We start from the raw sequence: 14,759 nt of genomic DNA, 5'->3' as shown, positions 1-14,759 counted from the left end.
CCCCAATTTTTTTGATTTATTTTCTTGATTGTGTTTGTTATTATGCTCTTCAAATTGGGCAATCCTCTTTTGTGTTCTTGATTGTGTTTGTGTTCTACAAAATGGGCAATCCTCTTTTATTTTTTATGTTTTCCCAGTTAGTGTTCTTAACTGTGCTCTTCAACTTAACAATAATCTTGTTATTTGATTAATTGCGGTTAGCCCTAATAAGGTGTTAATGAGATTATGAAACATATGTTATATTTCCTTTTTAATATTAATTTAAATTTAATTTTTTTCTATTCTTTCATAATTCCTGCTTCCCTTACCTTTATTGTGTTAGGATTTTTGTGGCCTTTAAACAAAGTTGGTCTTGTGGTTCAGATTGGAGGGTAGTGTAGTCAGTTTGAGGGCTATGGAGTAGACCTCATCTTTTAGTGAGCAGTACAGTTTTCTCACCAGTGTTTGTTGTACGACCTGTCATTTTCCTTGCTGTTTTTCTCGTTCTTTTAGACAAAAAACATGCTTCTATTTATGTTTTTTTTTGTACCAGCTATGCTAGGAGCCTTCTGTTTTAAAGGCCCAGGCCCAAATGTGGCTTCGTTTTTTACCCTTTTTTGTGCCCTAACCTCTGGTGTATATATAGGTAGGTTAGTCACTCTTGTTTCATTAGGTTTTCACTTGTTCTACTTTCCCCTCTGTCCATTATAGAAAGGAAACAAGAAAGGTAGTACCCTGTTACTTGGGTTTTTCCTCACTCACTTAATGTTGATATGTATGGAATCTTACTTCCCTCCATCTGATTATAACATACCTACTAACCTGAATTCCATGGACATAATTTACCCTAATGACTTTACCGTATGATCTACTTAACCCCTGTACAGAACTCCCATACTTTGATTCCCTAAAAGTACTCGCTTACCGATTTTGACATTAACTGATGCATATTTCGTTTGCTTCACTTACTCAGTCCTTTTTATTGCTGCCTTACTTAGTTTACCCTTAATGGTGCTTGTTTCGTTTGGTTCGTTCGCTCACGCCTTTTTTCCTGCTGCCTTATTTAGTTTAACCTTATTCCCTGAGCAGACCCTGTTTTTTGATAACATGGAGCCTTTTTTTGCGTATGGGTGTTTTGAGGGTTCCTGAATTTGGGTGCTAAATGACTACATGGGTATTTTTTGTTCTTTTTATATGTTTTTCCTGTGATTATCTTTGGTGAATTTTTGTGTGTAGCTAACCTTAAGGTCAATCTTATAATTCACGTTCTATAGTCACCACATGCACCTCGTGGTGCATACATATTTGTTGTTCTTACATGTTCGTTTATTGTAATGCACAGTTTGCATTGAACTGAACTATTGAGCTGACTGATGTCCAGTTCATTTTAATCCATGCTCTGCAGGTTTAAGTTGCCAGTTAGCATTCCACGGTTTTGCCGGTGTTTCAACATAGTCAAAGGAACTTCTTAGTCCATGGGTATTTCCATGTCCTCAGGTTCATTACTACATGTTTGTTTCTTTATACTGTTGTTCATATACGACTGCCCTTTTTTGTGCATACTCTGTGTTCCCTGCTAATCACTTGTGACCTCAATACAAGATCCTTTACCCACTATCTCCAGTCACACACCGAGCCACACGGCAACGTACTATTGAAAACACGGGCCACCTGACCTCGCCCAGGTAAGTTACCTGTCTAGGACAACCTTGCTCATTTGCATATGATCTCACAAACTAACACTATTTCTAGAATCAACAGCGAGCCTATTCAATGTACACATGAGTCCTCATATCAACCGAACATACGCTGTCCCCTGCCACCCTTAGGAAGTAAGCCACTTGTATATCATGCCTTGCCTTAATAGCGTTCGCTCTTTGATCCTCTCGAGCTTGACATCTTTTTTTTTTTTTTTTATCATAGCTGCTTCGGTTGTTTCACAAGCGTCACTGCTTTCTGCAAATGCTTTTCCATATTACTCATCAACCTCAGGGGAATGTAGTAGCAAGCGCTTCAGGGCTACCCAAGGGTTGTATACAAGTAGTACCGTGCCGACTATACAGCTCCTACCTCTCTCTAAGTCACAGAGGTAATCTTATCATCTTCCTTTCACTTATGTTGCTGCATTGCATGGTAGTGAGCTGCTCAAATGTATGAAATAGTGTTCTAATCCTTCTTTTGTTATGCACATTGAGGTGGGCGGGTCGGCCTCTAGTGAGCCTGATCTAGGAGCACCTAAAGTGTCACGGAAAGCGCGTCGGGTTGCACGTAAACAAAGTAATCTCCTTCTACCCCAATACTATTTAGGTTCGTTGCCCCTTTATGGAACAACCTGTTAACACTTACATTATGTCTAACCAGAGGTGCCCCCGACTGTTATCTGTCAGCCTTTACCCCATAAACCCTTGGAACTCCCTCTCCCTTAGTACTGCCCTAAATGCAACGCAAAGAAATTTTCTTACGAGTCCGTGAATTTTTGTTGTGGCGATGGAGAAGTGGATCTTGCTTCCAACGACTATCTTGATGAACTTGTGAGGCTATTCACATCTCAAGATGAAGATGCCTTGCATTTCAGAACTTATGCTCGCCTTTATAACAACCTCTTTGCATTTAGTTCCCTTGGAGGGGATCTTGATGCAAAGACTCATAAAGGAATTTATGTCTTTAAGTTGCATGGCCAGATTTATCACTATATCCCCGATTTGCTTCCCAATAATGACAACCGTACCCTAAATATCTACAACTTTATTTTTGTGATGCCCAACATGAAGCTGCAAATCGACTTGGTTGTTTCCTAGAATTAAGAGAAGATGTGATTAATATCCTAATGAATATTACCCAGAAAAACACGTACGCTAGGTTTTTCCGTTCCTTGAAAGAAATGGAAATTAGTGAAAATACACATATAGTTATTAATAAAAAATATAGTGCCTGACCAATGCATATATAATGCTCCTATCTCTGACGAGGTTGCTGTCATTTGGCCTGAAATCACCTCCTCTAGTGAGTCTAGGGGTCCGCACATCCTTGTTTCTGGCAAATTAAATGAGTCTAACCGTATTATGCACTATTATGGATGCTATGATCCACTGTAATACCCGCTTTTGTTCCCATGCGGTGACTGTGGTTGGAACCAGAGCCTAAAAAAATGTCAAGTGGTGGGCGTACACAGCTAAACTGCCAGCAGGACCTAGTCATGTCGTGCGCTGTGCACACTGCTGAAGATTTGTTGTCAGAGGAGGGACTCCGTATGTTCAGCCTTCTTTTCACTCTCAAATTGCATTACTCCATTAACATTACTAATTACAATTAAAAATGAGCTTATTCCTACCAATTGGTGCTTAGTTGCGTAGTTGCTTACTGTTACAGACGTCGTACTCTTCCCTTGAATTAGTTTAAGCTGTACTGGAATATTACGTATCCCTACATTTCTTGGGCTGTTGATGTACTGTATTGTTATTTGTATATTATCTTCATATTTTTATTACTTTTGAACCTAAATGTGTAAGCTGTGAATTTCCTTGCACTTGGGCGTGCAGTACACTGTTGGTTGCTCCTATTAGTAAATAATGCCGTTAGTTGTTTACTATGTGATTAGATGCTTTGGAGAACATTGTTGTGTTTCGTGGTGCTTAGTTCCATAGTTGTAGTATCTCATGTTCCTGGTCTTTCATTGATATGAATCTGCATTTAAAAGCCTAAGTTGCACCTCTTATTTGTATTCAAATTTGCATGCCTGCATTCTCTAATCAAGCTCCTTTGACGTCTGTTCAAATTGCAATGATACTTATGGATGATAACAATTCATGTGCAACTGCACTTAAGACACTTAAAATTGGTCTTACTGTACTTTTTTTTGTTCCCTTTTCCTTTCATAGAGTCAGATTTGCAGTTCTTTAGACTACCTATTATTTTTTATATGGCTCTTAGCACTGACAACTTTGTTGTTGAGCCAGAAGTGGTTCGAGCATGTCAATTTGGGGCTGTTATTTTAGAAAATGTCCAGCATCGATCTGCCTCCGTGACCTCGCACTGCACTCATCTATTTTGGTGTGAATTGTTAGTATATGGTAGTGTATGGTTACCACATTCACCTTTAAATGCTATTGTTCTGAACCTCATTACTTTGACAATACAATTTCTTATATTGGTTTCTACTATGAAGATCCTGTTAGGTTATGATACATATGACAATTCATAAATCATGCGGAAAAACCATAAAGCCAGGAAAGCATATTATTTACACATAATCATTTAGCATAGAATAGATGCATACGTGTTGTAGCGTGCCTTCCCTAGCTGCGCCCGAACCGAACAAGAACAAGTCTTTAGGACTCCAAATGTCGTCCCTCCGTAGATAGTCCACAGTACGTCCGGATCCGCCTCAAGTTAGACCAACTATAATCGCCCTTAAGGTGCTTAGGAATTTCGGTTATTATTGCAAGTGTATGGCTGATTTTATTTCAAAACTTACCCTTTGAATACTTCAATCGTACGCATAAATTGTGACCCTAGGCACCTATTTATAGGGGTATGGAAAAGGAATTGTAATCCTACTAGGATGTGGATTTGCTAGTTAGAACTTTATTAGGACTCTAAATAACAAAGCCAATCTAATAGGATTAGGATTTTAATCTTTGCACAAATCCTAATAGGATTAGGATTTCCCGCACAAGCGTTGCATGAGCCGTGCACCCGCGCAAGCCTTGCGGCCCACGACAGGCGCACATCGCTCGCCCACGCTGCTGTGCTCTCGCGCGCGCGCGCCCTTGGCTGGGCCTGGCCTTGCGCTGGGCCTGGTCGAGGCGTGCGTTGGTGCGTGCGGCTCGCTAGGTGATGGCCTGGCTTCGTGCTGGGCCTTCGTCTAGCGGGCCTCGTCCGATGCTAATTCGTACGATACGCTTCCGATTAAATTCCCAATTCCGGAATTCATTTCCGATACGAACAATATTTAATATTTCCGATTCCGGAATTAATTTCCGTTATGAACAAATATTTAATATTTCCGTTTCCGGAATTATTTTCCGATTCCGATAATATTTCCGATCTTGACCATATTTCCGTTTCCGGCAATATTTCCGATTCCGGCAATATTTCCATTTCCGATAATATTTTCCGATACGTACCATGTTTCCGTTTCCGGCAACATCTACAACTTGGATAATATTTATATTTCCGATACGATCCATATTTCCATTTCCGGCAATATCATCGTTTCCGGAGTATTCATTTCTTGCTCGTGACGATCTCAGCTCCCACTGAAACCAAGATCCGTCGATTCCGAATATCCATAGATAGAGTATTTAATGCCATTAAATACTTGATCCGTTTACGTACTATTTGTGTGACCCTACGGGTTCAGTCAAGAGTAAGCTGTGGATTAATATCATTAATTCCACTTGAATTGAAGCGGCCTCTAGCTAGGCATTCAGCTCACTTGATCTCACTGAATTATTAACTTGTTAATTAATACTGAACCGCATTTATTAGACTTAACATAGAATGCATACTTGGACCAAGGGCATTATTTCCTTCAGATCCTTATCATGAATACATGTTCTCCTTGTTTCAGGTGCGAGTGGAGGACATACTAAAGGGGATAAACATATCAAGGTTGAAGCTAGACACCCGCCTTGGCTTCTTCCGAAGAAATCAGGACACCATCAGGGCAGACCTTTACCAAGGAATTCTGGACACTGTTGAAAGTGGCGAAAATAGCGCGGCAAATGTGGGGCGTCGTGTTGTGCTACCACCAACCTTCATTAGAGGTCCTCGAGATCTAAAGAAAAGGTATCTAAACGTAATGTCTCTTGTGCATCGCTATCTTGTTCGTCACCATGACTTGCAACCATGCATGGCCTGAAATCAAACAAGAACTTGGTGTCGGGGAAGATGCACAGAACCGGCCTGATCTGGTGTCAAGAATTTTCCGGGAAAAATTGTTAGCCTAGAAAAACAAATCATGCAGAAACATGTGGTCGGCGAGGTTGCTGCACTGATTTATGTTGTCGAGTTCTAGAAACGGGGTTTGCCTCATGCACATTTCCTCATCATTCTCAAACCGAATTTCAAAATCAAGACTCCGGCTGATTATGACAAGTTCGTGTATGCTGAAATACCCTCCTTGGATAACCCAAGCCTCAGAAAAATCATCCTTAAGCATATGATGCATGGCCCCTGTGGCCAATTAAACCCTCAATATCCTTGCATGAAGCGTAAAGGAAACAAGGTGCGTTGTAAAAGTGGGTATCCAAAACAATTTTGAACCGAAACAACCAACAATACTGATGGTTTCCCTCTGTATAAGAGAAGAGACACCGGCAAAACAGTTTCCATTCGAAGGGCGAACTTGGATAACAGGTGGGTTATTCCATATAATCAATACTTGTCGTCCTTGTTTGACTGCCATATCAACGTTGAGGTTTGTTCGAGCATTTTGACAGTCAAATACTTATACAAATATATCTACAATGGCCATGATAGAATCTCGTTCAATGTCGTGCAAGACGGTGAACAAAGGACTGTTGATGAGATAGAGCAATACCAGTCAGGTCGATGGGTTTCACCATGCGAAGCTGCATGGCGGGTATTTTCCTTTGATTTGTACGAAACGCATCCAGTCGTCTTGCCACTCCAGGTCCACTTGCCTAACATGCAAATGGTTCAGATTAGGCCTCAAGAAAGGCTTGATTCGGTGCTTGCATCAGACAGACGACATTGTACTTCTCTAACAGAGTTCTTCAAAGAAAATGCTGCTACACCGAATGGCACGGGCTACATGTATGGTAGGTTTACAGAAAAGTATCGATGGGACGCTGGTTTAAAGCAGTAGTTTGCAAGGAAAAATAAAACTGTGGTTATTGGCAGGCTAGCATTTGTTTCTCCTTCTGAAGGAGAGCGTTACTTTTTTGCGCTTACTGCTCGTCCATGTGCCTAGCCCTAAGTCGTTTGAAGATATCTTGACAGTTGATGGATACAGATGTGCAACTTTTCAAGAAGAAACCCTAAAACGCAGATTTCTTAAAGAGGATGAGGCGGTTGACCTATGCTTAGAAGAAGCATGCAAGGTGCAAATGCCGTCCGCTCTACGCCGACTATTTGCAACAGTCCTCATTTTCTGCCAACCAAGTGACCTGAATGCACTGTAGTTGAAATACTATGCTGCTATGTCTGAAGATTTTAACCACCAGTTCCCAGGTTCAGAGAGCAAGGTAAAGCAGCTCACGGCCAGATCAGTCGAGCAATATTTGGAAGAAATTGGAAAATCACTGAAAACTTTTGGTCTGGGCTACTTGAATGAAGTTCAGGATGCCAAGGTCGCTCGAACACGGGACATCACTGACGCACTCGATACACCAATACCTGACCATTGTGTTGGATGTCGTGACAAGTTAAACCCAGCCCAACAAGATGCTTTCAACTGCATCATTGACCATGTGAAGCAGAAAAGGCCCGAAGCATTCTTTATTGATGGGCCTGGTGGGACAAGCAAAACATTCTTTTACAATGCCTTGTACGCAGAGGTTCGGCTCATGGGTAGGGGTGTAAATGAGCCGAGCTGAGCCGAGCTTTACCCTGTTCATGTTCATGTTCATTTAACTTATGCGAGCTCGAGCCCGAACCCGAGCTTTTAACCGAGCTCAAAAATTTGTTCAAGCTCGGTTCGTTTAAAATATTTTGTGTTCGCGAACTGTTCGTGAACGGCTCATTTATTAATCGAGCCGAGTTTATAAACGAGCTTTCTTAAACGAGCTTTAGAGTATAACCACATGAAAATCTAACAAATTATAATTATATCTAATAATAAAGATTAAAGTATACATTACTTTATTTGATAAACAAACTAATAATTTAGAAAGAGTCAAAGAGCAATAATTTAGCAATTAAAATTTTATTTCAAAATATTTTTATTCTATTATAGATTCCAAAAGTCAAAAACATGATTTTTATTTATATTTGAAAAATGTATATATGGTAAAATATGATACATAACATAACTAGACGAACTTGTTCACGAACATAATTGAACGAGTTGTTCATGAACATAAATGAACAAGTTGTTCATGACCTTAAATGAACGAGCATACATATGTTCATGTTCAAGCTCGTTTATTAAGCGAGCTTCAAAAGTTGTTCAAGCTCGGCTCGTTTAGTAAATGAACGAACATGAACGAGTTTTAAACGAGCCCGAGCCCGAGTAGTTTATTGACCGGCTCGGCTCATTTACACCCCTACTCATGGGTGAAATTGTACTCCTTACTGCTACGCCGGGTATTGCTGCAGCCAACATACCCTCGGGAAGAACAACATATTCCAGATTCAAAATCCCAATTGATACTGAAGCTTCCCTCGCCTGCGATGTCTCAAAGCAAGAAAGTTTGGCTGCATTGATACATGCAACAACTTTGATCATATGGGACGAGGATTTGATGGCACGGAAAGAGAATATTGAATTCTTGGATATGCTTCTCCGAGACTTATGTGATGAGAATTTGCTTTTTGGTGGCAAGCTCATTGTTTTTGGTGGGAATTTCTGCTAGGTTCTCCCTGTCCTTCCCCGTAAGACACAACTCGAAGCAGTCGCGGTCAGTTTAGTCAGTTCTTCCCTCTGGCCTAAACTCACTAAATCTCGCCTCACAGAAAACATACGTGCTAGAGAAGACCCGGGCTTCTATGAGTTTTTGCTAGCTCTGGGTAATGGAGAACTACAAACCCCCGACAATAGCCTTGTCCACTTGCCAAGTGAGGTTCTGAAACCTCTGGAAGATGGAAAAGATCCCATCACAGATCTCACAACGCTTACATTTCCTGAGTTAGACCTCAATAACTTCAGCTCTGACATATTTACAACAAGGGAAATTTTGACCCCAATGAATGATGATGTTTATTCCATCAACATGGATTTGATTAAAAAGTTCCTGGGCGTGTCTGTTGTGTACAGAAGCTTTAACACAATGCTTGATAAAAATTGTAATGTCTATCCTACAGAGTTTATAAATACACCGTGCCCTGGTGGAATGAGCCCCCATGAACTAACCTTAAAAATGGGGAGTCCAGTCATTTTGCTCCGAAATGTACTCCCATCTTCTGGTCTTTGCAATGGCACGAGACTAATATGCAAAGGTTTCTTCCCCAGCCTGATTCAATGTGTGATTATAACTGTCCATCGTAAAGGCAAGTATGTCTTCATACCACGTGTTAAGCTACGACCGACTGCCTCCTCTAAGTATCCAATTCTCTTTCAGAGGAAACAATTTCCTATCAAGCTCAATTTTGCAATGGCAATCAACAAGTCCCAGGGACAGAAACTTAGTCAAGTCAAGTTGATGTTTACCTTCCTCGTCCATTGTAGGACGGTTTTTTACTTCTTCCTACGGGGCTGTTCTTTTCTTGGAAACCTTTGTATTTTTGTACTTTGTAGGAATCGCCACCAAACATTGTTTAGGGTCTCGTTTGGAAAGACCGAAAAATGACTCTATTAGGATAAGGCTTTGAATCTTCGAAACGGATGGGTGAGATCCGAGCAAGGGAACAAGATGCTTATTCTGCGAGCTTTAGAAATAATTCAAGTGCGTGACACAACATTTTTGAAAATACCCTAGTTTAGACTATGTGGGTTTGAATTTAGTTAAATAGAATTTGTACTTTGTATGGTGGTCACTTTGCTTTAAAGTTAATTTAAGGGAACCTAAGATCGGTTTGTCCAAGAAATTATAGGGAGTAGGTCCACATTGCCTAGAAGGACTAGGCAAGTAAAGTTGCGGAATTGAAAGTGCGGAATTGAAATTGCTTAATTGAAAGGTGCGGAATTGAAATTGCGGAATTGGAAGGTGCGTAATTGAAAGGTGCATAATTGAAATTGCGGAATAGAAATTGCAATATTGAAATAGAATTTAAGCACATGAGGTCCGAACGCCAAACGACTACTTAAAAATAAGTGCATCCGACACGGAGTCAAAGCTAAAAAATCTCAACTTAGGATGGATTGTGCACCCAAAGTATCCTAGATTTTGCATATAGAACTTGAAAAGTTTGAAACTTGAAATGTTGAACTTTGAAATATTGAACTTGAACTTGAAATATTGAACTTGAACTTGAAATATTGAACTTGAACTTGAAATATTGAACTTGAAACTTGAAATATTGAACTTAAGAGACTTGAATCTCAAAGATAGGGCCTTTTAATGTTGAAAAGGTTAGATCTTTGATGAGCTCTTACTTTGAAATGATCCTAGTTTTAGGGAAGTGATTATGAACAACCCTAAACATCATTGGATCTTGAAACTTGAACTTGAAATTTGAAAAGTGGAGTCTTGAATCTCAAAGACTAAACCTTTAAACATTAGAAAGGTATCATCTTTGACTACTCCATATTTTGAAGGTGATTCTAGTTCAAGGAAGTGATTACAAACAACCATGAACATCATTGAATCTCGAAATTTTGTATTTTGTATCGCATAAAGTTTGGATTTTGAAAGAAATGTATGATTGTTGTAAGTGTCATTTTTATTGTTAAAAATGCCAACTTACTAATCATTTTTGAAATAGGAAAATCAAAGAAATATGATTGAATATGGTGAGATTCGGAATTACCTATTTAGGCTTAGGCAAGAATTCCTTTTAGAGCTCCCAATTGCTTAGAACTTGAAATGTTGTATGAGATTTTTGGAGGATTTTTTATTTTGATTTGAGGGGCAATTTTGTATTACGACGTTATGTTTCGATTTTGCCTCCCTTAATGCTTAGAATTAAGGGTATTTATAGGAGGATTTGCTACTAAACGCCAGCCAACGCCAGCGTCCAGCGCAGCACCAGCGCCAGGCGCTGCTGACGTGGCGGAGATGCTGCCAAAACAAGGACGCGGGCTCCGTCCTTGCTTTGTCTTGTATTGATGTACATTCGTACTATTTGTACTAAGTTGGCACGTAGTGATTTCTTGGGGATTAAGACTTGATTTGCGTCTAAAAACAAGCCGTTTCGGGTTTTTGAATTTTGGTTTTACGGGACGAGGCCCGGCTTGCTCGGTTTTGTGGGTCGGCGCCCGAATTTGGATTGCTTAGTGTTATTTTGACTGGAAAAGGCCTTGTAAAACCAATGGGATAGTCCATTGGGTGAGATTGTACTTGGATTTTGAAATTGATTTTTGAAAATTGCATTTTGTACCGAGTTCCGGAATGGGAACGACCTCGGGGATTGGATTTTGGCTCTTGGATTTTGGAAATGTTCTTAGCAATTGGGATTTCCGCACGGAGTTGCTCCAACCGCCCAATAAGGATAATGGTATCGTCATCATCCCAGTGGGGAGACACGAATTAGGTGTCTACAGAAGCCCCCACTAATTTAACTGATCGTTCAGTTAGGAAAGCGCAAGTCAAAGTTTTCGACTCGGGACGGAGAACGGTCAAGATGTTCTGCAATCAAGACCATTCTTTGTACGTCGGTACCTGCACAAAACTGGCGTTAGAAAAAGGATAGAGTCTACCTCCGCTCGGTTATGACGACTCTGACTTGTACTTGTACTGCACTTCCGCCTTTGGTTTAAGACGGAGCTTGGCATCGAAAATTTGAATCTTGAATTTTGAATTTTGAATACCCGGAATTGATCCGTTGGGGATGTGCTTCACTGGGGATAAGATCTTTTTATTGGCCCTTAGGATTTTGAAATTTCGGCTGACTTAACTGGAGCTTGGGTCCGTTGGGAGTCGAACACCTAAATTTTTGTATTTTTCGGACTTTGTATGCTTGAAATGCTCGTCCGTTTGTATTTGGAGATACAGGTGTATACCCGTATTTTCGGAGGATAGCACGATTCGACGTTTGATGCCTGGTGCAGAAAACCGTAGCAGCAAAGGACGTGCAATCAGCACGGGAGACCGCGCGCTGAAGATTCCTGCGCATGCTGCAGGCAGCGCTGGGCGCTGAGCTCGGCGTTCGACGCGGGGCTGTGCTATTGTTTACACAAATTTTATTGTCTAGGCAAATAAGATAGAAAATAATGCAACAAAGTAATTATATTGATATATGAATGTTTGGGTACAATCTCTGTATTTGAAAGTTTATAAGAAAATAAACTAAGTCATCCGATTATGTTCCTTGGATGACGGTGACACGTGTATGACACCTGGATTTGGTTTTAGGGTGGCAGTCGTTTGATGACGTCAACCTGAGTTTGAGTTTAGGGTGGCAGTCGTGTGATGACGTTAACCTGAGTTTGAGTTTAGGGTGACAATCGTCTGATGACGTCAACCTGAGTTTGAGTTTAGGGTGACAATCGTCTGATGACGTCAACCTGAGTTTGAGTTTAGGGTGACAATCGTCTGATGACGTCAACCTGAGTTTGAGTTTAGGGTGACCGTCGTCTGATCACGTCAACCTGGATTTGGTTTTAGGGTGACAGTCGTTTGATGACGTCAACCTGAGTTTGAGTTTAGGGTGACAGTCGTCTGATCACGTCAACCTGGATTTGGTTTTAGGGTGACAGTCGTTTGATGACGTCAACCTGAGTTTGAGTTTAGGGTGACAGTCGCCTTATGACGTCAACCTAAGTTTGAGTTTAGGGTGACAGTCGTCTGATGACGTCAACCTGAGTTTGAGTTTAGGGTGACAGTCGTCTGATGACGTCAACCTGAGTTTGAGTTTAGGGTGATGTCCGCTTGATGATGTCAACCTGAGTTTGAGTTTGACTAAGCAATCGACACAAAATTGATGTGTTTATTGACTACTTTCAAAGAGAATTCCAAGACAATTTTATGAGCTCTTGAGAATAATAAATTTCTGGTCCCCGCCACTGAAGTAGACAAATAGTATTTATAGGAGATGGAGACTCCTCTACTGGACTTGATAGGTTTGGGCTCGGGCCCATTTTGTGACTTGAGAGTCTTTAACATGGTCCATTTGATTTGTTTATTTTGGGCTAACAATGTGAACTAGCCTAAATGTTTATGACCCAAATTGTATTTGATTAATTCGGGTATTTAATTTGGGTGGGCTAAAATAATTAAAATGGATTAATATTATGATATCTGTCCAAATTAATAGATTTATTTAAATTGTAATACACTACAAATTTTTAGTGTCTACAAATTGCCCCCTCGGAACCATGTCACATACACGACTTAAAAGGTTTGAGCGTGACAGGGTCTAGAAGCCTCTTGACTTCACCGTTTCCACGAGTAGATCAAATTCCTACTTAACCGTCTTACACGATTTTAACTCTGGCTTGACTTGACAGTCTCCCTTGAATTTTAGTTGTACTAGGGTTTGCACTTTACATTGACAAATCAGCCGCAAGGCCCGCAACTTATAAAGTGAAGACTAAACTTTTTTCTCAATCGCTGACGGCTTGACGGGATCAAGGTAATTCATCTAATTCACTTATTTTTTAATCCCTCTTCGTCAATCCGTTTTATTTTCCTTGTTTGAAGTTTAGCATCAACATGTATGCATACCTAAAACGTTAGCATACCACCCAAGTGCTTAACTTTTTTCAGTAGAGAATAATTAGCCTTTTTTTAGTTGCATGATCACTAATTAGAACCCAGGAGTACAATCAAGTGTTGCCTCTTACGGGGTAATTATCAACATAGATTAATTACAACCGCATGATTACCGTGGTTGTTATGTAATTTGCAGCTTCAATACTTTGTTAGACCTTTCTTTATACTTCGTATACAATATACTGATTGATCATCATTTACAAAGGTGATCGAATAATCGACCCTGGTAATTCCGCATCAATTTCTCTTGCGTTCATCTATCAGTATCTTTACCCAATTTATTTGCATGCCCCCTTTGTATTTTTTTATCTTGAGATTACATGATGTACGTTGTCGTTGCTTGATTGCGAATTGCTCGATCACGTCCTACTTTTGCAGAAACCAATTAGCAAATCAAAGTGTTTTACTTCTTTATACAATTTGCAGAACACCTGATGAATAATTCTTCCGTGCGGTAGTCATCTTTGCTTGGTTTGGCTTGAGTTAATTTGTTTGCTTATGTCTTAGTTATGCACGTAGTAGAAACTGATTATCAATGTAGAACACCCTCTTCCTTATATAATTTGCTTTTATCATTTGTTCGTAGTAGAGAGTAAGATGCAAACTATAGGCAAGTAAAAAGGAATTTTTTTTATTGAAGCAAAGAAACATGTATCTAACATGCTTGATTTATTTTGCAGGTCTGATCCTTAATTTTGAAAGAGATACTTTTTTTTTCGTCATCGAGATATATCCGGGAATTTAGACTAAGGCAATTATTTTACGCCCTTTTAGACTATACTTTTTTTGTATGTGCGTATCTTTTTTTTCCAGCTTAGTGGAGGCTCAACAAGGAAAGAATGAGGATTTATCGTGATGGGTCATCGTGTTTGCACAGTGAACCCATCATGGATGTCAAGTTATCGTGTTTGCACAGTGAACTTGTCTTCCTCAGATGATCCGTTTGAAGACTTGGAGGCTTTTTGAAGGAGGACTTATCGTGATGAGTCATCGTGTTTGCACAGTGAACCCATCAGGGATGTCAGGTCATCGTGTTTTCACAGTGAACCTGTCATCTTCAGATGGTCCGTTTGAAGACTTGGATGCTTTTTAAAGGAGTATTTATCGTGATGGGTCATCGTGTTTGCACAGTGAACCCATCAGGGATGTCAGGTCATCGTGTTTTCACAGTGAACCTGTCATCTTCAGATGATCCGTTTGAAAACCTGGACGCTTTTTGAAGGAGGATTTATCGTGATGGGTCATCGTGTTTGCACAGTGAACCTGTCATCCTCAGATGATCCG

At 40.2% G+C, this 14,759-nt stretch overlaps 1 protein-coding gene across 1 annotated transcript; it reads left to right on the top strand.

Moving 5' to 3' along the window:
• Positions 1-8,216: 8,216 nt before the first annotated feature.
• Positions 8,217-14,568, top strand: LOC130471738 (uncharacterized). Its single transcript, XM_056842020.1, has 3 exons — positions 8,217-8,411; positions 8,520-9,335; positions 14,410-14,568. The coding sequence occupies exons 1-3, from the start codon at positions 8,217-8,219 to the stop codon at positions 14,566-14,568; spliced, it is 1,170 nt and encodes a 389-aa protein (XP_056697998.1).
• The last annotated feature ends 191 nt before the right edge of the window (positions 14,569-14,759 follow it).

Source organism: Spinacia oleracea, chromosome 4 (genome assembly GCF_020520425.1).
Source record: "Spinacia oleracea cultivar Varoflay chromosome 4, BTI_SOV_V1, whole genome shotgun sequence".
In the NCBI taxonomy this organism is placed as follows: domain Eukaryota; kingdom Viridiplantae; phylum Streptophyta; class Magnoliopsida; order Caryophyllales; family Amaranthaceae; genus Spinacia; species Spinacia oleracea.
The sequence above is the reverse complement of the archived record's forward strand: the minus strand, read 5'-3'. Positions and strand labels throughout refer to the sequence as shown.